The sequence below is a fragment of the Ipomoea nil genome, unplaced genomic scaffold, assembly GCF_001879475.1.
Source record: "Ipomoea nil cultivar Tokyo-kokei standard unplaced genomic scaffold, Asagao_1.1 scaffold2036, whole genome shotgun sequence".
NCBI lineage: Eukaryota > Viridiplantae > Streptophyta > Magnoliopsida > Solanales > Convolvulaceae > Ipomoea > Ipomoea nil.
In genome coordinates, this window is record NW_017618464.1 from 3,187,117 (window position 1) to 3,208,905 (window position 21,789).

Sequence of the window (21,789 nt, forward strand, 5' to 3'; positions counted from 1 at the left end):
CCGTAATGCCAATTCTTTCCTCACTAGCTTGAGGGAAGCTGGAGTTGTAAACAGAAACATTACGTCCAGAGACGAACAAAATATCACCAGATGGTCACCTCCTCAGCCGGGTTTTCTGAAGCTCAATGTTGATGCTGCTCTGGACAGTAATCGGGCGAAGATGGGTTTCGGCTATGTTCTTAGAGATGAGTTCGGCAAATTTGTTGCAGCTAAAAGTTCACGAATGTCAGGGACTTATCTTCCAAGAGAAGCTGAAGCAGCGTCGATTAGAGAAGTTTTGAGCTGGCTTAAGGAAAGAAATCTCAGCAATATCCATGTTGAATCCGACTCTCTTCTAGTTGTCCAATCTCTTGAACACACTTGCGGGGACTCCTCTTTTAGTTTAATTCTTAGAGATATTAAACATCTTTTGAGTGATCTAACTCATGTGTTTATCACTTTTGTAAAACGATCAGCGAATCAGGTTGCTCATTTGTTAGTTAAGCAATCTGTTTCTATGCATGGTTGCTTGGAGTGGTCTTCCAACCCTCCCTTTATCATTTGTAGTGCTTTGTCTTCAGACTTAATCTAATGCTTTTTCTCTTCAAAAAAAAAAAAAAAAAAAAAATTAATGAGTAATGGGAATGGACCAAACAGGTTACAGGTCACAGCACGGTTAACTGGTACTCAGGTAGCTGGTAGGTAGCATGAAATCTTGAAATTAAATGAAATCTCCAAAGTACCCTTTAGCTCCCACTATATATTGATTTGACCCACCAATCCGTAGACTTCCTCTGTAACCGCCTTCCCCCCTTCTCTCCGCCGGAAAACTTCTCTCAGTACATGGCTAAGCCGTAGGGTTTCAAAGCAGAGAGCGGACAAGGGGCATAACAATTTCCGTGAATACGAAGGAATTATCTTTCTATATTTGGAATATTTGTTTAATTTTTTTCTTCAATTTTTTCTTTTTGGGAGGGTTAATTTCTACAGTTGAACGTGCCGTAGAGAAAAGCTAGGGTTTCTGTTCATGAACTGCTGCGAAGCCAGTTTAATGTATTATGAATGGAGTGTAGGCTTCTCTATTCCGGCGATTTCTTTGTAGCGCTTACAGCCACCGCACTTTGCTGCCTCTTCGCCGTCGTCGTCGCTCTATTCACCTTCCGATCAAAATCCAGGAAGCAATCGAAATCAGAATCCAAGGCCTCGGTTTGTTCTTGTTCCTGTAAGGCGAACGGCGGTGTGGAAACGACGGCGTATTTGAACGGCGGGGGGAGTTGCGGTCCTGGTGGTGGGAAACAGATGGTTGAGAGTGGGCCTGTGGCAGTGGCGGCGGCGGAGAGGCTGACCGGGGCGTCGATGATGGAACAGCTGGTTCCGGAGATCACGACTCATGCGCTCAGCTACTTGGATTATCCCAGTCTTTGTCGGCTGTCAATGACGAATTCGCTAATGCGGAAGGCTGCAAATGACGACAATGCGTGGAAGGCTCTATATCATAAGGTCCAATTTCCAAGAACTTTATTCTTTTTCCAAGCTTTATATTTGGTTTGTGGTTGAACATTATTATATGCAAATGCACTCTGCAGTAATTTTATCAGCTGTAATTCTGTAAATGGTACTGTATTATATTTTTGTTCATGGCATTTAGTAGTTGTTTCGTAAGGGTGAAAAATTACTTTCTGACTGGCTTGCATAGATTGCTGAATTGGTGTTAGATAGATATAATTACCATTTTTTTCATGAAAAGAATGGAAAAATACAAGGCATGTTTACTAGCTTGTTCTTTTGCTTGAATATGTGCAAGTTATGTGTATAATGAAACAACCATTTCATAAAACCCATTGGATCTTAATTTAGAAATGTGAGAACTGAATCTTGCACTCCCTTATTGTGCTTCTAGGATTTCACATTGGAGCAGGATAGTGTGACACCAGTTAATGGATGGAAAGCATACTATGCAGCTACAAGAGCCATTATGAACACCAATGCTGAGTTTTTTAAGATCATCAAGGAGAAATCAGTGCCTGCAATGGGTCGTTTTTGGCTCAAGTCTGATTATGTAAAGTGTTTTCACGCCAATGGAGAGTTCTTTACTGGGTAAGTGGCATTCCATCTTGTCATGCTATTTACAATTTGATATTTTTTAATTGCATTATATTTGTGTGTGTGGTGGTGTATTGTGCTGAACCATCTTGTAAAAGGCACTGGTACCGATTTACATTATAGACTTTCCCTCAGTGTTATCAGGCGACGCCTAGGCGTCCGGTCGCCTAGTGTGCTTTCTCGCCTAATGTTTTTGAATCAGAAGTGGAAAGATATTGTGCATCAGAAGTGGAAGACTCATTGACGAAGTTTGAAACAATTTAGCTGATATGAACTTTGATGCTTTCAAAGATATATTAAATAAGGCATGTGCACTAGTGTGCATTCTATCTTGGTGATAGCTATACTGATCCCCTTGAAATGTTCAATATTTAGTTTTATTTAAATGAGTTCTACTACATAGACTCCCAAATCATACTCCCTAAATTTTACTCCCTTATGTGGCGGGCACTGCTTTTTTCATGTGGGTCCCAATACAAGTGTCTACCTTAAGATTTTGTGTGTGGGAGTACATGTAGTATTTTCCTATTTAAATTTGGCAATGAACTGCACTTAAGCTTTTCTACTAGTTCTTCTATTCCAATTTGCTTGTGTTTTCATTTTACTTTTTTGGAGGTTTGATTATTTACTTAATTTATTTCTGTAGTGTTTTTGGTTGGGTATCCATTGAATTGAATTGAACTGAACATTAACACTTTTGAAATGACTATTAAGAGAAAGATAGAGTATGTAATTAGGGTGTAGAACTGTATTTTTAGTTTTAACTTTTGATTTGGGAAATGAAAAAGACAATAGTAATATGGCATTCGAAAACTTATCGAAGTGGAATGTTTTCCATTTTTAGAAAACTGAAAGTTGTGTTTGACAATCAAATAAGTAACTAACTAGAGTGCAACTTAGATGCATTGCAAGATAATGTTCATTATACTCTGCTGTCCCTGAATACAAAATATTTTATGTTAGTCTATAGATATTTGCTGTCGGGCAAGATTTAAAACCGGTTGTTAACTATATATGCTGTTCAATTTCTGCTTATACAGTTATAATGCAGTGATGGAAAGCTGGCAGGGTGCTTTTAACTGGGAGCAAAGTGCTGATTTCCAGATCCGGGATGTGAGGGCAAGGGTGTTTCCAGATGCTGCTTGGGTCTCCATGAAAGCTTATCTTCAGCAACCTGCACGGCCATTTCACATGACTAATGTTTTTGAATCCCATAATGGGAGGTGGTACATGGTGCATCATCACTGTTCAATAATGCTTCTCCATGGAGGTCCAGAGCAACAAATTGTGCAGGGATAATTAGCTGCAAGCATGATAGAAGATGACAATTTATATGTTAGAGAAAGCTTGTATAGTTTTGCTTTATATTAGGAGTGACTCACTTTGGAATATCTCCATAATTCCGTATGTATTTACTTTTCTCCAGTTTTAGGTTCTGGTGGAAGAGAAGTCGCAAGTTTCTTGCCACCCCGATTTTCCAGGTACTGATAATCATGGCCATATACATGCACAGGATGAGAATTTTTTTTTCTTTTACGTTTTTTTTTTTTTTTTTTTTTTTTGGAAATTTGGAATTGACTTGTATGAAAAGTCGGGGTATTCTGTTTCAAGTGAGAATTGAGATCTTTTATCACCAAAATGTGGTAAAGGTTATGAATGAAAATATTGTAAGCCTAGAAAGGTGCCCTTGTTGTGGTTGAAACAGTCAGCTTTTTGTTCATCTAACTACAGCAGACTGTCATGGAACAATGCCTGTTATTGAGTTATTACTTTTGTAATGTCAAAGAATTGGGTAATTTTTCTGCCTTCCTACATCACTTTTGAGAGAAGAAGCTGCCAGCTGGTGGAATCTCAAATATGAACGCTTCTTGTACAATTAAGGGTTAACAAGTGCCTAAATAGCTAAACATTTAGACCTGGCAATTTGGATAAATAGATTTGTTAATGGGTTGATATGAACAAGATAACCATTGATGTACCTGTTAAACATGATTTTTAAGCACCAATAAAATAGTAAAGATATTCAATTCATAGCTTATTATCATATTATTATTCATAAAATGATAAAATAACATCTAAAGATAACTAATGCCAATCTGGTATGATTAAAAGACAAAGATATGGACATTTCTTAAGAGGACTTTCATTTACAATTGTTGTACTATGGACCAGGGTATAACCTTGCAAGGTAGATTCTAATTCAAAACAACATTTAGATTGATTATCACATTGCAGTTAACATGTGTGTCATTATATACCTGCGGGTAACATTATGTACTTGCAATGCTAATTGTTAGCACATAATTGAATATCATTTTGAACTAGGGTCCATAATGCAAGGTAAATACTAATCCGTGGTTTAATTTGCGTATCATTTATGTTGATTGGGATTTGTATATTCAATATATATTGAGAAATGATTGATGATTGACTCTTTTACCTAATGATTCATACGAAATAGTCTTAGTTTACAACATCTAAAAGTAACTAATGCCAATCTTACAGGGTTAAAACAATATAATTGTGGCAGATCTAAGCAAAAATTGGCAGGTCTAAGCTAAATGCATTAATTAAGTGTTCATATTTTATCACAAAATATGAATTGTGTATGATAAGTGCATTGTGATATGAGCCGTCTAACCAAAGGTATATGAGTGAGCGGAGCGGGAATGGTGCTATAAATTGATCCTCAGTCCTCACCGGCCACCATATCTCTCATTACTGGAATCAGTTAGGATCTGGGCGCAGCTGTTATTTCAACTCCACTCCAAATTTAATTTGCATAACAGAAAAGTGGAAGTTGAGAGGGGCTATGGACGCAGAGACAGTGAGACAGATCACGAAAATCACAACAACTGTGTTGGAACTTCTCAACTCCTCTAACAAGTGAAGGAGATCCGAGAATCTGCATCCAAGGAGCTCGGGATGGACCTCTCCGAACCGAGTCGGAGGACATTCGTAAGCTCGCTGCTCGAATTGTACCTCGTCGAACTACAGGCCAAAGAGGAGGCAGGGGCGGAAGAGAAAGCTGAATTGTACGATGACCTCGTTATCTGCCGAGTGAGTTATATTCATATATCATCCCAATATAATTTTGTTACTAATGCATATATCTTCTATCTTCTATCTTCTATCTTCTATCTATTATAATAAAACAGAATCCAATTTTGATTCCAATTCCCGCCACACAAAACTACACAGTTTTGAATCAAGACAGTTGGTTTTATGTGCTAATTGTGATCTTAATTGTGGACAGCTGATTGCCTATGGAATTGCAATAGGAATTATCTTCTTTTAAAAGATCATGTCCCTTTGTTTTCTTAACGTTGGCATTAAATAAATAATTTATTAAATTTAATAAAGAGTTAATGCCATTTTTTGTCCTAGACTTATTAGGGCATTGACACTTTTCATCCTCTATAATAAAAATTGTCAATTTGTAGCCACGCTTATTGGTCGTTGGACACTTTTAGTCCTCCGTTACAAGTGCCGTTATTTGACCGTGAAATTGAAGGGTATTGCTGTCTTTTTATGTCTCTTCTCCAAATCTTGACAATCTCCAACCAAAGCTCCCATTCTTATCCATCCCGTTCAATCTCACCAAGTACGTTAACAATTTCATTCAGGGCAGGACGGAGATCCACAACATCGAATGGTGGAGCTTCACCTCCTCATTCGACGTGGGCCCCAAATCCCCGGGGTCGCTGCCGCCGCCAATCACCAGCTTGATGAACCTCGCGACGAACTCCATAACATCGCCGTCGTCGGAGAATGGCGAACAAGGTCTCCAAAGACTCGAAGAAGCCTGTTCGAAGTAAATATTTAGCTAATTCAAAGTGTTTCGTACAAAATTCGAAGCAATTGCTATCTGATTTGAAGACCCACACCAATCAACCGAGTCCTACTTAAGCATTTCATCGAAAACCTTTCTCCCATACTCAACCCCACCGCTATAGCAACAGTATATATGAACCAAAGTGTTCAAAACATTTCTATCATCACTGAACCCCAACTTCACCACTAATCCATGCACCGTTTCGCTTAGCCTCAAGTCTCCAATGCCAACACATGCCTTAAGAACAAAAGGGTAGGTAAACTTATTAGGCAAAACGCCACGATGAAACCAGAGGTGATTGGTTCAATTGTGCCAAGATCTCCCTTCTTTGGGTTCACAGTGGTGCCGTAGACGGTGCTGATGGTCGCTGCTGCACGTGGACGAGGGAGAGAAAGAGAGAGCGAAGACCAGAGCTGTTGGATCACTTTCTGATCTGTTTCTGGCAATCACAATCTGCCCATGCCCATCGTCGCTGCTCGCCGGAATAACATCATCATCAATCTCGCCGGTCAAGCTTATTCACTTCCGCTACTCCCGCCTCCACAGCACGCCAACCACCTGCTGCTCTTCACTGCTTCAACTGGATCTCCTTACTGTTGCCGTTGTTCACAGTCGCAACTGCCACAGCTGCCACCGACTGAGAAGACCTCCACTTCTACTACTACCACTGTCGCAACCGCTACAGCTGCCATCTTCGAACGCCTTGGAACTTGTTCTTCTTGTTGACAACCACTTAATGAAGGAATGAAAGGATTAGAAGAATGATTAGAAAGCCGCAACCGCACAAATGGAAAAAAAATAGAAGAAGAAGTCATAAAAGGATAGAATTGCCCTTCATTTTCACGGTCAACAGACGATTGAAGTGACGGAGGATTAAAAGTGTCCAATGATCAATAAGTGTGGCTACAAATTGGCAATTTTTATTATGAAGGACGAAAACTGTCCAACGGCTAATAAGTCTAGGACCAAAAATGGCATTAACTCTTTAATAAATACATTGAGAATAGAACTCTGGTTTATAAAAGAAGTCTAAGTTCAATTCAAATACAATATGGTAATTCTATATCACTTCAAACGCGTCAAATCCTATATAAAATATTCAGTATGCCACATGTTCCTGTACATGGAGGTGAGAGGCCGAAGATGGTAGAACTGCATAAGGCATGTTGGGAAAGAATTCACGAGGATGAAGAAGACAGTTGCTTGAATATTAAGGTATGTTAAGTCTCTTAATTGAAAACACTTGCACATTAGGTAAATCTCTGTATCCTTTTTAAACTTTTTTTTTTTTAGAGTTAATTACCGGTTTGGTCCCTCGACTATGAGAATTTCACCACTTTGGTCATCGACTTTCAAAATTGATCAATTTAGTCCCCAACTATACAATTTTTACCCGAAATGGTCCTAGGTACAAACTGTCGTTAGTTAGACGTTAAAACTGAGGACAGAAATGTAATTTCACTTTATTTGCCTTCCCAGGTGTAGCTGGTTTAATCCCAAAATCTAACCCTAACCGCAGGCCAAGTGCAGCGCCCAAAGCTGGGGGAGAGGGGGAAGACTACGGCGATGCCGAGTGATCTAAGGCCGCGTTTGGCTTTTTGTCGCTTTGTTTTGGCAGTGCCGTTCATCTCTGCTATCTCTTGGGGGGGGGGGGGGGGGGTCATCTGTTGTTTTCTTTCTTCTACGGTTGTTGTTCTGTGTTTGAGTTGTTGGGTTTCCATGGAAATGATAATGGGCTTGTGGTACAATGGACGAGAGGGCGAAAGAATCGGAGGAGCTGAGAGGAGCAAGTGAGGAAAGCAATCCGCCCGCCGCTCCCACTGCCACCGCCTGTACTACTTTCTCCGACGATAGTTCGGATTTAGCCATCCAACGCAAGCATGCAGCAATCAATTGAGACTCAAACTCAGCTCTAGATTCCACCCAATACTTTCTCTCTCGTTTCTTTGAATCCAAACAATCAATTGAGTTGGACATATCTCGGATCCACAAAACCCAAGACCCTCAATCCAACCCAAATCTTAAATCGGAACTGGATAAGGTCTCAAATTCAATCGCTGCTCTTGAAAAGCAAGTTAACGGCGAACAGAACCCAGCAGAGTGTCCCAGTGGTCTCTTTCTCTCCTCGGCAAACTGTAGCGCGACGACGTAGGCAGAGCAGCTACGGCGGCGGGTTTCGAAGCGGTTGGGCAGCAGTTGGGCGAGGTATTCTCCCCTCCGTTTCTCAACAATCTCAGTTTCTGGGTAGTACGACAGCAGGTGGCGGTGACGGTTCCTTCCGGCGGTACAACTTCTCTCACTCGTTCGTTAACTTGAAGATAAAGAATATTGGCGGGAATTTCCTATTTTACCCTTGCATTTTGATAGTAAAATAGACTAAGGACCATTTTGGTTAATGTTTTCATAGTTGGGGACTAAATTGGTCAATTTTAAAAGTCGAGGACCAAAGTGGTGAAATCCTCATAGTCGAGGGACCAAATCGATAATTAACTCTTTTTTATTTTATTTTATTTTATTTTTTATTTTAAGAAAGAATAGAATTCTAGAAATATGAGATTTCAAGAAAACACCAGATTTCACTTGTACAGGGAGCTGTGTTGAATCTGTGACAATGGTCTCTACTGCAAATTTGGTAAAGCTCGAACCCTTTCACTTTCCCATTGCAAATTTAAGTTAAAATGAAGCAGCACATATGTTGCTTATAGAAATAAATATTAAGTAAATAAAATAGAATGTGAGAATTAAATTTCTAGATAGAAGTATAGGCAAATTTAAGTTAAAATGAATCAACTTTGCTGTCAAATTACTTACTTTTATGAGAGTGTTAAATGATGAAAAGATTGTTTCTACCTTCTATTCCCCCTTGGATGGGGATCAAGAAAGAGACCTTTTATCAAAAAGTATTGAAGAAGATGCAGAGGATGACTTAGAAATACTAATACTAAAATTCTACAATTATGTGCTTCTATATTATTTTTTTTTTTAGCTTTATTTGATATTCTTAAAAATGTTTTCTACAACTTTTAGGAAGCATCACAAGGTGATGAATAGTGGCGGAGCCACATATACAATGCAGGGGGCCTTGGCCCCCTCCAATTTATTTTATTTTATTTTATTTTTTTTATATTAATATTATAAGATTTTATTTTATTTTATTTTATTTTTGTTGCCAATTGGCCTCCCTTGTCCCATCCAAAAGGTTCTAGAATAGACTTAGGCCTTGTTTGGTTGGATGTAGTTTAGTTGTAATTGAATTGTAATTCAATGAAGGCCTTAATTACAGTGTTTGCTGGGAAGGAATTGCAATGAAGGCCTCAATTAAAATGTTTGGAAGGACATTGTAGTCTTTATACTATTTTTTCCCTTCACATCCCCAATAATTTTATTCCTCCCTACCAAATAATGTAATTTGAATTCCTACATTATTCCTATCTTATTCTTTTCCCACCGAATTGCAATTCATTTCCTTCCTCCCAACCAAACACCCCATTAGTGTAAGCTTTGAAAAAAGTTCAGCTCCAAAAACTTCCAGAATACTCTTTACTCCAAAATTCAGCCTCATTCTCATCCAAAAAATTTAGCCCCCCACCCCTACTCCCATAGTCTCATCCAAAAGCTTTAAAAAATTTCAGCTCCAATAAAAAGATCTCGCTTTTCTGACAATTATCGTAATTGGCCCCATGCATTCCTAAATCCTGGCTCCGCCCCTGGTGATGAAGTTAACAATCCAAACATGGACAACATGATTTTAGTACTTTTGTGAAGTGTTGTCTCCTTGACCAGTTTTCTTCAGCACATAACTTGAAAAAAGGAAAGATTGTGTGCATTAAGAAGGAAAAATTGTCATAGTGGCAGTTTTTATGATTTGAAGAAAAACAATTGACTATGTGATGTTTTGTTGTGGGGATCCCTTACTAGACTTTTGGTTTTAATCCTACTAGACAGTGACAACTTTTCTTTGTGAAGTACATGGGCTTTTTATTCTTGCATGCAATCCATGAATGAATGCATTGTAGGAAAAATTGAAGTATTTTGAAAATTATCATCTACTACATCCTATGTTAATTATTGTTTATTTCTTTATATGTATTCCTATTTTCTATTTTTCTACACAAAATTACAGGTAATTCAAGCAACACAATGTAATATGGATAATCACAAGTGGCGAGAAATGTAGAGCAGAAAGTCAAGTAATCAGATGCAGCATGTGTGGTTTTTGAAGCTGTACTTATAAAAAAAAAATAGATACATATACATATATTTTCAAGTATTGCAAATGAATTTGTAATCCTATATAGAGTAAGATAATAAAACTTAGCTATTTTATCAAAAAATACACAATTTGTCTATTCATTTATATATATCAATATTGCGTTCTAGGTATTCTATCAAACTTAGCTATTCTGCTTAACTATATGGCCACAACTATAGAATTTATGGCAAAATATATTTGTTAAGGAATATACATACTGCATGTGTTATTATATGATATTAAAAAAAAAAAAAGTCAATTCAAATACGAGTACCTTCTATATTAGTAGAAAAAATAAATTGCATCTCCTAATTTGATGTCATGCGTGCTCCAGATCTACAATTACAACTTACAATTACAGAATTTTTTTTTTTTTTTTTTTTTTTAAAAACAAACATAAAGTTAGTGCCAAATTTAGGTATAGATCTGTAGTAAATAGAAAAAATAAACAATATTACTTCAAAAAAATACCAGATCTGTAAAATAACTAAAAAGGAAATGTCCAAGGGTCATGCTCCAGATCCAGGATTACAGCTACCATCTATTGTCATTTTTGAAACCGACATCTCATAGAACAAAAACAGATCAAAAAATACTTGAAGTCAGTGACAAAGTTAATAGGTATAAAACTGTAATAAAAAAAACAATATTACTTCAAAAAAAAATACCAGATTTGTAAGATATTGCTATAAGTTAGTGAAAAAAATTATATAGATCGAGCGAAATGCATTCTTCCTAGCCTTCTGTGTGAATCTTTCAAGATAAAAACTTCGAGATAAGTTTGTATGCATTTTTTAGAAAAGATACAAAGAACATGATATTTGAAAGAATTGTTCGAACAAAGAACATGATAGATTGATAGATGTGGAAAGTGAAGAATAACCTAGCTAGAGAACAGTGCACAGATGCAGTTGTGAGTGAGTGGGGTTGTCGGTGTGTACTAACATATTTATAGTGGTGGGCCAGGTCAAAATTTGGACTGGAATATGGGCCTTCTTATTAATTTTATAATTTAATGGACTCAACATATATCAATTGTTCCACAAATGCTTAATTTTTTTTTTCTTACACGTACATACACATATATATATCAGAATTATGTTTTAAAAAGCTTTGATGAATATTTGCGTTGTATTTTTATGTGTCAAAGTTTTGATATGTTTCGATATAAATGTAAATATATTACCGATTGTGAGTGTGGGTGTGTGTTTGTCTGTCGTCTTTTTATACTATTACATACAAAACGATGTAACGGTATTTTTATGCTTTTTATATTTGTTGTGTATGTTCTTTTTATAGTAGACAGATAACAAATTATAATCAATATTTGTGTTTTATATACAAGGCAAATGCCAAAGAGGGACCTCGCAAGGATTGAAGGGTAACATACTCTCATCTATTATATTATTGTGCATGTGGTCATGCTAGTTTTCCTGTTCCTTTTATTCTCATTATTATATGCTGTGAATGTGAACCAAAGTCTTTGCCATGCGTTTCAATTGCCATCTGCAGGAATAACCTTGACTATAGAGTCATGGGCATGCTTAAAGGAAAATTTCCCTGTAATTGACGACGCCATCAAGGAAATGCAATCTAGGCTGAATTGAGAGTTTGATCTTTGGTAAGATTTTTCCTATAATATATTATATATTAGGGCTTTAATTTAAATGGTGCGTGCAAGTTAATTAGGAACCATTACCATATATGTTAGAGAAGAGATCGAGAAGGTTAGAAGGAAGAGGGTCTTCTAGAAGAACCGCTGGACTGCTTAGTTGATCTCCTCCTTGCTGATGCCGGGGGGCTCACTATCGTAGAATAGCCTAATGGGGGCCTAGCCCCCTCCAATGTACCGAAAAAAATATTAATTTTTTAACCAAGTCAACAATTAATAGTGATTAAATATGCTAAAATTGGCTGATAAGCTAATTATTTTTCCAAACAGGGCCTTTAACATCTAAAGTTAACTAATGCCAATTTGGTAAGATTAAAAGACAAAGATGTGGACATTCCTTAGAGGACTTATCATTTACAATTGTTGTACCATGGACCAGGGTTCTCCTTGCAAGTAGACTCTGATAGTCTGATCTAAAACAACATTATTTAGATTATGATATTGTAGTTAATATATTATGTGACATTATATATCTGCGATTAACATTATGTACGTGCAATGCTAATTGCCAGCACATAATTGGACATAATTTTGAATCAAGATTCACAATACAAGGTAAATATCCATGTGTATAATTTGCGTATCATTTATGTTGATCGGGATTTGTATATCCAATATATATTGGGAAATGATTGGTGATTCACTCTGATCTCTTACCAAACGATTCATACGAGATAGTCTTAGCTTACAACATCTAAAAATAACTAATGTCAATCTTACAGGGTTAAAACAATTGGGCCAGATCTAAGCAAAAATTGCCCGGTCTAAGCTAAATGCATTAATTAAGTGTTCATATTTTGGCAATTTATATCCTACACCACCGCGCGCGTTGCACTGTGCGCCCAAATGCAAAACGACGTCGTTTTAATTTAATTTATTTTTTTTTTGAAATTTTCCGCCCCAGTGTATGGCAGTTAATTTTTCTTTAAAAAAAATTCATGTTCAAAAATGTACATAATGTTATACTAGAATACACATAATTGTATACATGAATGTATATAATTATATAACAAAATATACATACTCTTTTTAAAAGATAATACACATAATTTAACATAATACATAATAAACATAAATTTTTAACATAATACACATCAACTTTTAACATAATATACACAAATTTTCTGATTCGGATGTACATAATTGTATAAAAAGAATGTACATAATTGTATAAAAAATGTACATAACTGTATGAACAAATATACATAATTGTGTGAACAAACATACATAATCACAGCAACTTCCTACCGCGCTTCCCAAAACGACGCAGTTTTGGGAGGCACGCGGCGCACAGTGCTACGCGCGCTGTGGTGTAGGGCATAACGATTGTCATATTTTATCACAAAATATGAATTGTGTATGATAAATGCATTGTGATATGAGCCGTCTAATAAAATGTTTAATTTAAATTATATGACGTAACTTAAAAAATGTATCATAATATATGCTTTTGACTCTAATTCAAAAAACGTGAGTCACTTAGAAATGGCATCCCCAAACAAGCCATTAACCAAAGGTATATGAGTGAGCGGAGCGGGAATGGTGCTATAAATTGATCCTCAGTCCTCACCGGCCACCATATCTCTCATTACTGGAATCAGTTATTTCAACTCCACTCCAAATTTAATTTGCATAACAGAAAAGTGGAAGTTGAAGGAAATTAGGTTAGGTTGAGAGGCTATGGACGCAGAGACAGTAGTGAGACAGATCACGAAAATCACAACAACTGTGTTGGAACTTCTCAAGTCCTCTAACAAGGACGTGAACGAGATCCGAGAATCTGCATCCAAGGAGCTCCGGATGGACCTCTCCGAACCGAGCCGGAGGACGTTCGTAAGCTCGCTGCTCGAATTGTACCTCGTCGAACTACAGGCCAAAGAGGAGGCAGAGGCAGAGGCAGAGAAAGCTGAAAAAAGGCCCGAGTACGATGACAGTGATGACCTCGTTATCCGCCGAGTGAGTTATATTCATACATCATCCCAATATATATGTTACTAATGCATATAATATAATAATATTTACTCCGATTCTCTCCGATTAAGCAGTTAGTTTAGGAGTATATATATATATATATATATATATATATATATATATATATATATATATATATATATATATATATATATATATGGTATTTGTATTTCCCCTGATATGAGCTCCCTAAATAAATTTCTCGGAAGAGTGTTTGCATGGAGATCGAACATATATACATACATACAGTCATATCGATTTAACTGTACTGTTTGTTTTATATATTTACAAACATATATGAAATTGGAAACGATATGATATGTAATTTGCTGAATTTTGTGTAGTTGTCGAGTACAAGAAAAGTGACAATCACTAAATATAAAAGGCAGCGTATGATTTCAATCAGGGAGTACTACAAGAAGGCAAATGGCAAAGAGCTACCTAGCGAGAAGGGTAACATACTCTAATTCTTAATTGTTTCATTTTCTTCTATTCTATATGTTTCAAAAATATTTCAAGGCCTTCAAATAATACTACTGTGATTATGCACATTTTCTGCTCCGATCCTCATGTTCGATTGAAGTTAAACACCGGCCGTACCGTGTTAATTAAACTCGATCAACTGGCCGGGAATACTGGACTAGTGGTTCTCATCTTAATTGGCTAAAACATACCAGGATATACTTGGTTTGATTTTGGATCGGTATTTAGGATCTGGAACGGCTTGGAGTGCAATGGGTTTATTTGCAATATTTAGGAGGCTATTTATATATTGATGATAGATATTCTTTATTTTCATTTCATTTTAGACTATTATTAATCTTGTTACATTTTGTGCATATGTATATTTTTCTTTTCATCACATTTGATTTTTCTGATCTGATTAAATGTCCGGCAACAATTGGTTGAAAAAAATTAATTTCTCTCATATGAAAAAGTACCAAATCTAAATACTCATTACTAAAAGCTCAAAATTGAAGTACATCTTATAAGGAATGTAATTAGAAAACCCAAAATCTAATTAAATACAGTGACCACTATCAAAATATTGTCCTTCAATTTTGAATTTTTAGTAATGGTAGTATTGTTTAGACTTTGCTCTTGAAACTTTCTCAAATGAAAGAAAAATTGTTAGTGATTTATGGACATTTAGTCGACAAAATCAAATGTGACGACATTCAAATTAATAGTTGAAATAATAAAATGAGAACATGATAATAAATAGTTAAGGAACAAAAATGACCTCAGTCTTTAGGAGGTTGGATGGGTCTTAATGCAATGGTTGTTCTCTACTTGTCATGCTCAACTTTCTAGCTACCACAGTTTAAACAACCTATTATATTATTGTGCATGTAGTCATGCTAGTTTTCCTGTTCCTTTTTATTCTCATTATTATATGCTATGAATGTAAACCAAGTCTTTGCCATGCGTTTCAATTGCCATCTGCAGGAATAACCTTGACTATAGAGTCATGGGCATGCTTAAAGGAAAATTTCCCTGTAATTGACGACGCCATCAAGGAAATGCAATCTAGGCTGAATTGAGAGTTTGATCTTCTGGTAAGATTTTTCCTATAATATATTATATATTAGGGCTTTAATTTAAGTGGTGTGTGCAAGTTGATTAGGCTTATTAAATAATTTGGTTAGACTGAATATCTCACCAAACTCTTTGCGTAATATAAAGCTAAGGTATAAAGCACCTTTACATTATATAGCACCTTCAGTTTACGGTACTCATAACTAATATTATCCTGCAGGTCTACTGTTCAAGAGGCAAAGCAAATCAACGCAGCTTTCGCTTCCGTTACAAGATCTAACACTTGAGAGAAGTAGACACACACCTAACACCTATCTTCTGGTATGTGCGACCTATTGTTGACTTGTGTAATACTGACCTGACTTAGATCTTCCGGAAAAGTATATACATACATCTCTAAGTGGGTGGTTTTTGAAAGCATAAACTTACTAGATAGCTTGTTCATATGACGACCGACCACATTTCATATGTCTTTCTTGTAGTATTTCTGTCGTGTGTATCATTCTTGTCTACTACCAATGCACACTGCGCTGTTCTTTCGAGCTCTTTTCATTTCATTCAAATAAACTGCTTCAATTCCTCGCAAATATGAAATCTTTTTCAGTCTTTACTTGCTACTCATTTAGAAGCTAGCCTTGGCCGTGTGTAGTCGTGGCTAGTTATTGACACCAATACAAGATGACTTAACTCTTTTTCTTTTGAGAAATGTTAATTGTATTTCTGGTTTCTTTTGACTAACTTAGAAGAAAGGAACCATGGCCGGCCATGTTAGAGAAGATCAGAGATCGAGAAGGAAGATCAGAGGATCTTCTGATCTACTAAAATGGGAACACATTACAGGTTGATATAACGTAAGTGCATGCCTAGCTAGCTGATAATAATAAGTAAGTTATAATGGACTCCTGTCATGTGAAAGCTAGGAAGGTCACCACGAGTTCAGCTGAATAAGATATCGGACACGTTTTGCTTAGTTGCTAAGATTGCTCCCTAATTTTACTCAAAATGGTACAGTAGTTGCACCCAATCTTATTCATAAATTTGTTTTTAATTATAAATGCAAATATTATATTATATTGCACTTTTCATATTACGTACTTAAGCCCCTTAAGACAAGAAAAGTAATAAATTATGTTTCAATTAGAACTATCAAAATGAATTTTGCCTATTAGACTAACTTATCCCGCTCCTTATATCTCCCCTATACTTATATTTGGGAGTTGCCATTTGCCCCTAAAAAATGACACATTTCTTATTATTGATTTCAAATCTAATGGATGAAATTTCACTAGTAGAAATTATGGAATTTCCGACCACCTAAAAGTGATCTTAAATCAAGTCGAAGGCCTTGTTCCGACCACTTTTGGTATCCGGAAAAACCTTTGTTGCTATTTCCGACCACTTTTTGGTATTAACTTGATTTAAGATCACTTTCAGGTGGTCGGAAATTCAATAATTTCCAGTAGTATTTTTTTATCTAATTTTTAATTTATTTTTTCATTTTAATTGCCCTCAATTTTTAAAGAAATAACAATTTTACCATTACTTTTTTTGTCTTCTTCCTCTTTGCCTTGATGTGATCTTTGTCTTCTTTTTTCTCCATCATTCCAACACTCGATTCTTTTTTCTTTTTTTTTTAAACATTTTTTTTAGAAAATCATTACATTATTCTAGCTAACATCTCCATTCTCTCCCTCAAAACCAAATCTAATGTCCTCCCGCATGTTCCTAATTCAATTCTTGTATATCATGTTGGTATCTAAATAACTTATTTATGTATTCTTATTTATTTTGTCATATAACAATTATTAAAAATTATATATATTATTATTTAAAAATTAGAACATATTCGTTTTAAAAATAAAAAATAAAAAATTAGAACATATATAATAATTGATTATTGGGTATGATGTTTTGCGTAAAGCGCGTGCCCTCGACTAGTAAGTATATATATAATGGGCAGCAGCCCAGTTGGCCAACACGTATGGTGACCTTTTGTAATTTTGCACTTGTATCTGACAATCTTTTGTACTTGTTTGTAAACTTTCAAAATAAGAAAGATTATTGCAAGCCGCTTAAGCTCAAAAAAAAATTTTAAAAATAAAAAATAAAAACCACATCACCTTACAAGAAAGAGAATTTTAGGGATGAAGTTAGCCTAACTTGTTTTACGAAGGACGGTCTAGGATCAATAGAAGTTTTGACCTACAATAATGACACCCCTATTAATATTATTCTCAAATTAAATAGAAAAATTTCTGGCAAGTTTTTTTGTAATACTCTCCCACTTTAAAAAATAAACCCTATAATTATATCATTATATTTTCAATTCAAAACTATTTTCTTTACATCTTTACAATTTTCAACTCACTTTCAAACTTTAATAATATAATAATAAAAATAATATAATGATAATAATAAAATTGTTTAAAATTGCTAAAATCTAACTTGCAGAGTTTGACAATAATATATATATATATATATATATATATATATATATATATATATATATATATATCCGTATTTTTTTAAAAAAATGCTATGGCATTTGTCACGTCGGATTGCCATCAAATCGGCGCTGTTTTAAGGGTGCGGAGGTTGTTATATCTGGTGGGGCGTGGTATTTTTGATTAAAATTATTTATATCTCTGCGCTCCTTCATCAATATTGTGTACAACTGGTGGGTTTACTGGTTTAATGTTAGCTCAACCGTCCCTGGGAAAGGTGGGATTTGTGTACAAAATTATTATATCACAAACAATATAATTTTGCCTTAGCTTCTATTTAACAAATGCAGTTTTGTTTATCAGTCATCGTCACTGCTGTTACGTTCTCTAATGGAAGCATGGACACGGTTGCCAATTGGACGGATTTTCCAATACCCAAAATTCATGTTCCCCTTTAAGAAACCCCAAGTGTTGTATATATATTGTGCATGCATTGATTGAAGGGAAAGGGTGGTCTACCCAAAATTTTCACAAACAGTAAAGAGAGATAGATGGCTAGCCTTGGCAATACATGTTCTTCTGGTTTGGCTTTCAAGAATAAAGATTCATCAAGAAATGGAGTTTCTATTTGCCAATACAATGGGCTTCAAACCACCCAATTGAGATTGGGTTCAGCAGCCTCTAAGGCAAAAGGTGTGTGACAGACACCATCAATCAATCTATCATTCTCTTCATTATAGTATTGTATTATGGTTACAATGCTGTTTACTTGTGATCATGTTTTTGTTGATGTTTCATTGTTTCTGCTGCAAATTTTATAGCTAAATGAAGGCTTTTTGTATGAATCATAATAATTGTTCACTGCATTCTCCTTGTCCAAGTTTAACGTGGCATTAAGAATTTCCTGTTTTCAGCTCCAAGATGCAGGAGAATCAGGGCCATGGCATCTCCAAATGTTTCGGCTCCCAAGCGAGAAACAGACCCCAAGAAAAGGATTGTCATAACTGGAATGGGCCTTGCTTCTGTGTTTGGCAGTGACATTCATAAATTCTATGACTGTCTTCTTGAGGGACAGAGTGGGATCAGTTTAATAGACAGATTTGATGTTTCAAGTTACTCAGTTCGGTTCGGGGGACAGATACGAGACTTCTCCACTCAGGGTTACGTAGATGGAAAGAATGATCGCCGTCTGGATGACTGCTGGAGATACTCTTTGGTTGCTGGGAAGAGGGCCCTTAATGATGCAAATCTCACCCAGCAAGTTCTTGATACTGTGAGCCTTTAAAGTGCTGTCAATTCTAGCTTATCACTACAGCCATTGCTTTCATGACTGAAAAAAAAGAGAAAATATTTCCTTGTATTATGCAGATGGACAAATCCAAGATTGGCGTTTTGATTGGATCAGGATTGGGAGGAATGACAGCCATCAGCAATGCGGTTGAGGCCCTAGTTCAAAAAGGATACAAGAAAATAAGCCCTTTTTTCATTCCTTATGCGATTACCAACATGGGTTCGGCTTTGTTGGCTATAGACACTGGTTTAATGGGTCCAAATTATTCGATTTCAACAGCTTGTGCAACTGCAAATTACTGCTTCTATGCTGCTGCGAATCACATCAGAAGGGGCGAAGCGAATATCATGGTGGCTGGAGGGACTGAAGCGGGTGTCATGCCTGCTGGGGTTGGTGGCTTCATAGCTTGCCGTGCCTTGTCCCAGAGAAACGACGAACCGGAAAAGGCTTCAAGGCCATGGGATAAAAACCGGGATGGCTTTGTCATTGGGGAAGGCTCTGGTGTACTGGTATGAATAAATTAGCCCCATCTGAAATGATCTCCAGCTAGTTTTAATATATAATTTAGCTTTGATCCCAATTTGTTGTTGACATGTTTAGGTTATGGAAAGCTTGGAGCACGCAATGAAACGAGGCGCCAATATCATTGCAGAGTACTTGGGAGGCGCAGTCACCTGTGATGCTCATCACATGACTGATCCCCGTTCAGATGGACTTGGCGTTTCGTCCTGCATAACCAAGAGCCTAGACGATGCTGGCGTTTCTGCTGAAGAGGTAATAGGATTTACCTTTCATCCATATACATTGTTTTAATTTTAAACATGGTCCAATATATAATAGGTGAACTACATTAATGCTCATGCAACATCAACTCTTGCTGGAGATTTGGCTGAGGTTAGTGCTATCAAGAGAGTCTTCAAGGATACAAGTGAAATTAAAATGAATGGAACCAAGGTGAGAAATTTACAAAAACTCAACTACCAAAGAACTAGAAGGAAGTTTGGTTTTTGAGTTCTGTAATGTTTTTTCTGTGTTCCAATGTATATATTCTAAGTGATCTGATCTCTGCAGTGTATATTTATAACAGTCTTGAGTCTTGACTGATCATCTCCTTCGTTTTCAGTCTATGATTGGGCATGGACTCGGGGCTGCTGGCGGGCTGGAAGCCATTGCAACAATTAAAGCAATCACGACGGGCTGGCTACATCCAACTATTAACCAATATGTACTATATATCGATTATCAATTTTTCGATATTTCTTTTGTTTTCCAACAAACTGTTATTATCAACCGCATTTCCTGATGTGCTTCTCCTGTTATTATAGGACTTGGAGCCTGAGGTTACTATTGACACTGTCCCAAATGTCAAGAAACAGCATGAAGTTAATGTTGGTATGTATTCTCAGTAAACATTATATTACTTCCATTAATGCAGCATTCTTTACTCATTGTTTGTGTTTTGTTCTTATTGTGGCATGCATGCAGCTATCTCCAACTCATTTGGCTTTGGTGGGCATAATTCGGTTGTCGTGTTTGCGCCTTTCAACCCCTAAATAGATTTAAGGGAAATCACTCTTTGTCTTGTGCCATTTGTTAGGTTATTCCTCTACACCAGAAACTCTATGTCAGTTCACTTAGAATCTTTACAATTTTCTGAAATATTGAGGTTTGTTTGGGGAACATTGTCCCTTGTACACTCTTTCAGACTAGGATCAAAATAATGTTGTTTTATGCAACTTCTTAACAAGCTAGAAACCAATCCTGTCAAACAAGTCTTCTGCAATCTGTAATTCATCTTTTGTGTTTATTACTCTTCAATAAACATTTTGGTCTTTGCTAATGTTTCTAACATAACAGCCCGGATATGAAAGCATTGACAAGAACTTGTGACTTTTAAGTATTATGATAATATAATTATGCTCGAAATCCTCATTCACCTTTTTTTGGTGCAAAAATCAAGTGATCTGAATGTTCTTTAAGGTGGTTTAGTTCTCTCAGAAGAAAATCTTGTTAAAATTTTCTTTTGGGATTTTTAGATCAATTCCAAACCACAACCCGGCACTTCACTGGTACAAGAAAAATGTTAGAATTTTGGCACGACAAATCAAAATCCTTTTCTTAAGGAGTGGTTTAGTTTTAATAAACATTATTTTAGTACGAAATTGTATATAATAATATTTTTTTGTTATTAGTTGGTCCAGAAGTATATTAGAGTTTAGGCTTTGTTATAATTTTGATATTCTTGTGACCAAGAATAATGATCATAGATTCATAGGAGGTTATTAGACAGATAAAACAAAGTTACGTAAGGGAACTTCAAGGAGTATGGAGGATGACAACTGATTGTATTGTATTTTCTGAACTTAGTTACAATGAGATTAGATGATGTGAATATATACAATAGAGAGCCACAGTGTGATAAGGATAAGAAGTAGAAAGTCACAGTGTGACAAGGATAAGAAGTTCTAAACAGACTCAGATACATAGAGTCCTAATACTCCCCTCAAGCATAGTGTATACTAGTAACCTGTAGCTTGTCCCTTAGGGAAGAAAATCTAGGTCCAGGCAGAGCTTTGGTGAAGATATTAGCAAGTTGATCCTTTGTGGAAATGAAGTTGACTTGGATATCGCCCGAAGCTACTTGATCACGAACAAAATGATAATTAATCTCCACATGCTTGGTGCGCGCATGAAAGATTGGGT

The 21,789-nt window shown here is 36.1% G+C and overlaps 3 protein-coding genes across 4 annotated transcripts; all 3 read left to right on the forward strand.

The window, feature by feature from the left end:
- Positions 1-759: 759 nt before the first annotated feature.
- Positions 760-3,692, forward strand: LOC109148255 (F-box protein SKIP8-like). 2 transcript variants are annotated; one of them, XM_019296133.1, is made up of 3 exons: positions 760-1,479; positions 1,880-2,076; positions 3,134-3,231. In XM_019296133.1, exons 1-3 carry the CDS (start codon positions 1,042-1,044, stop codon positions 3,159-3,161), a joined length of 663 nt encoding a protein of 220 aa, XP_019151678.1. In that variant the 5' UTR covers positions 760-1,041; the 3' UTR covers positions 3,162-3,231. The 2 variants fall into 2 exon arrangements, with proteins under 2 accessions (XP_019151678.1, XP_019151677.1); XM_019296132.1 differs by having other exon boundaries at positions 964-1,479; positions 3,123-3,692.
- A 9,758-nt stretch (positions 3,693-13,450) lies between these two features.
- Positions 13,451-16,110, forward strand: LOC109148256 (RNA polymerase II transcriptional coactivator KELP-like). The gene is made up of 4 exons (XM_019296134.1): positions 13,451-13,797; positions 14,157-14,265; positions 15,262-15,371; positions 15,572-16,110. Exons 1-3 carry the CDS (start codon positions 13,522-13,524, stop codon positions 15,354-15,356), a joined length of 480 nt encoding a protein of 159 aa, XP_019151679.1. The 5' UTR covers positions 13,451-13,521; the 3' UTR covers positions 15,357-15,371; positions 15,572-16,110.
- A 1,877-nt stretch (positions 16,111-17,987) lies between these two features.
- On the forward strand, positions 17,988-20,926 carry LOC109147722 (3-oxoacyl-[acyl-carrier-protein] synthase I, chloroplastic-like). The gene is made up of 9 exons (XM_019295367.1): positions 17,988-18,072; positions 18,146-18,488; positions 18,710-19,068; positions 19,164-19,595; positions 19,687-19,860; positions 19,927-20,040; positions 20,210-20,311; positions 20,412-20,478; positions 20,572-20,926. The coding sequence occupies exons 2-9, from the start codon at positions 18,347-18,349 to the stop codon at positions 20,637-20,639; spliced, it is 1,458 nt and encodes a 485-aa protein (XP_019150912.1). The 5' UTR covers positions 17,988-18,072; positions 18,146-18,346; the 3' UTR covers positions 20,640-20,926.
- The last annotated feature ends 863 nt before the right edge of the window (positions 20,927-21,789 follow it).

Bases quoted from the DNA above. Each gene is read 5' to 3' on its own strand.
- LOC109148255 (XM_019296132.1), top strand. From the start codon at position 1,042: ATGGAGTGTAGGCTTCTCTATTCCGGCGATTTCTTTGTAGCGCTTACA. The intron at 1,480-1,879 runs GTCCAATTTCCA...TTGTGCTTCTAG, and splicing joins GGAAGGCTCTATATCATAAG to GATTTCACATTGGAGCAGGA. The intron at 2,077-3,122 runs GTAAGTGGCATT...CTGCTTATACAG, and splicing joins AATGGAGAGTTCTTTACTGG to TTATAATGCAGTGATGGAAA.
- LOC109147722 (XM_019295367.1), top strand. From the start codon at position 18,347: ATGGCTAGCCTTGGCAATACATGTTCTTCTGGTTTGGCTTTCAAGAAT. The intron at 20,041-20,209 runs GTGAGAAATTTA...CTTCGTTTTCAG, and splicing joins TTAAAATGAATGGAACCAAG to TCTATGATTGGGCATGGACT. The intron at 20,479-20,571 runs GTATGTATTCTC...GCATGCATGCAG, and splicing joins ACAGCATGAAGTTAATGTTG to CTATCTCCAACTCATTTGGC.
- LOC109148256 (XM_019296134.1), top strand. From the start codon at position 13,522: ATGGACGCAGAGACAGTAGTGAGACAGATCACGAAAATCACAACAACT. The intron at 13,798-14,156 runs GTGAGTTATATT...AATTTTGTGTAG, and splicing joins ATGACCTCGTTATCCGCCGA to TTGTCGAGTACAAGAAAAGT. The intron at 14,266-15,261 runs GTAACATACTCT...TGCCATCTGCAG, and splicing joins AGAGCTACCTAGCGAGAAGG to GAATAACCTTGACTATAGAG.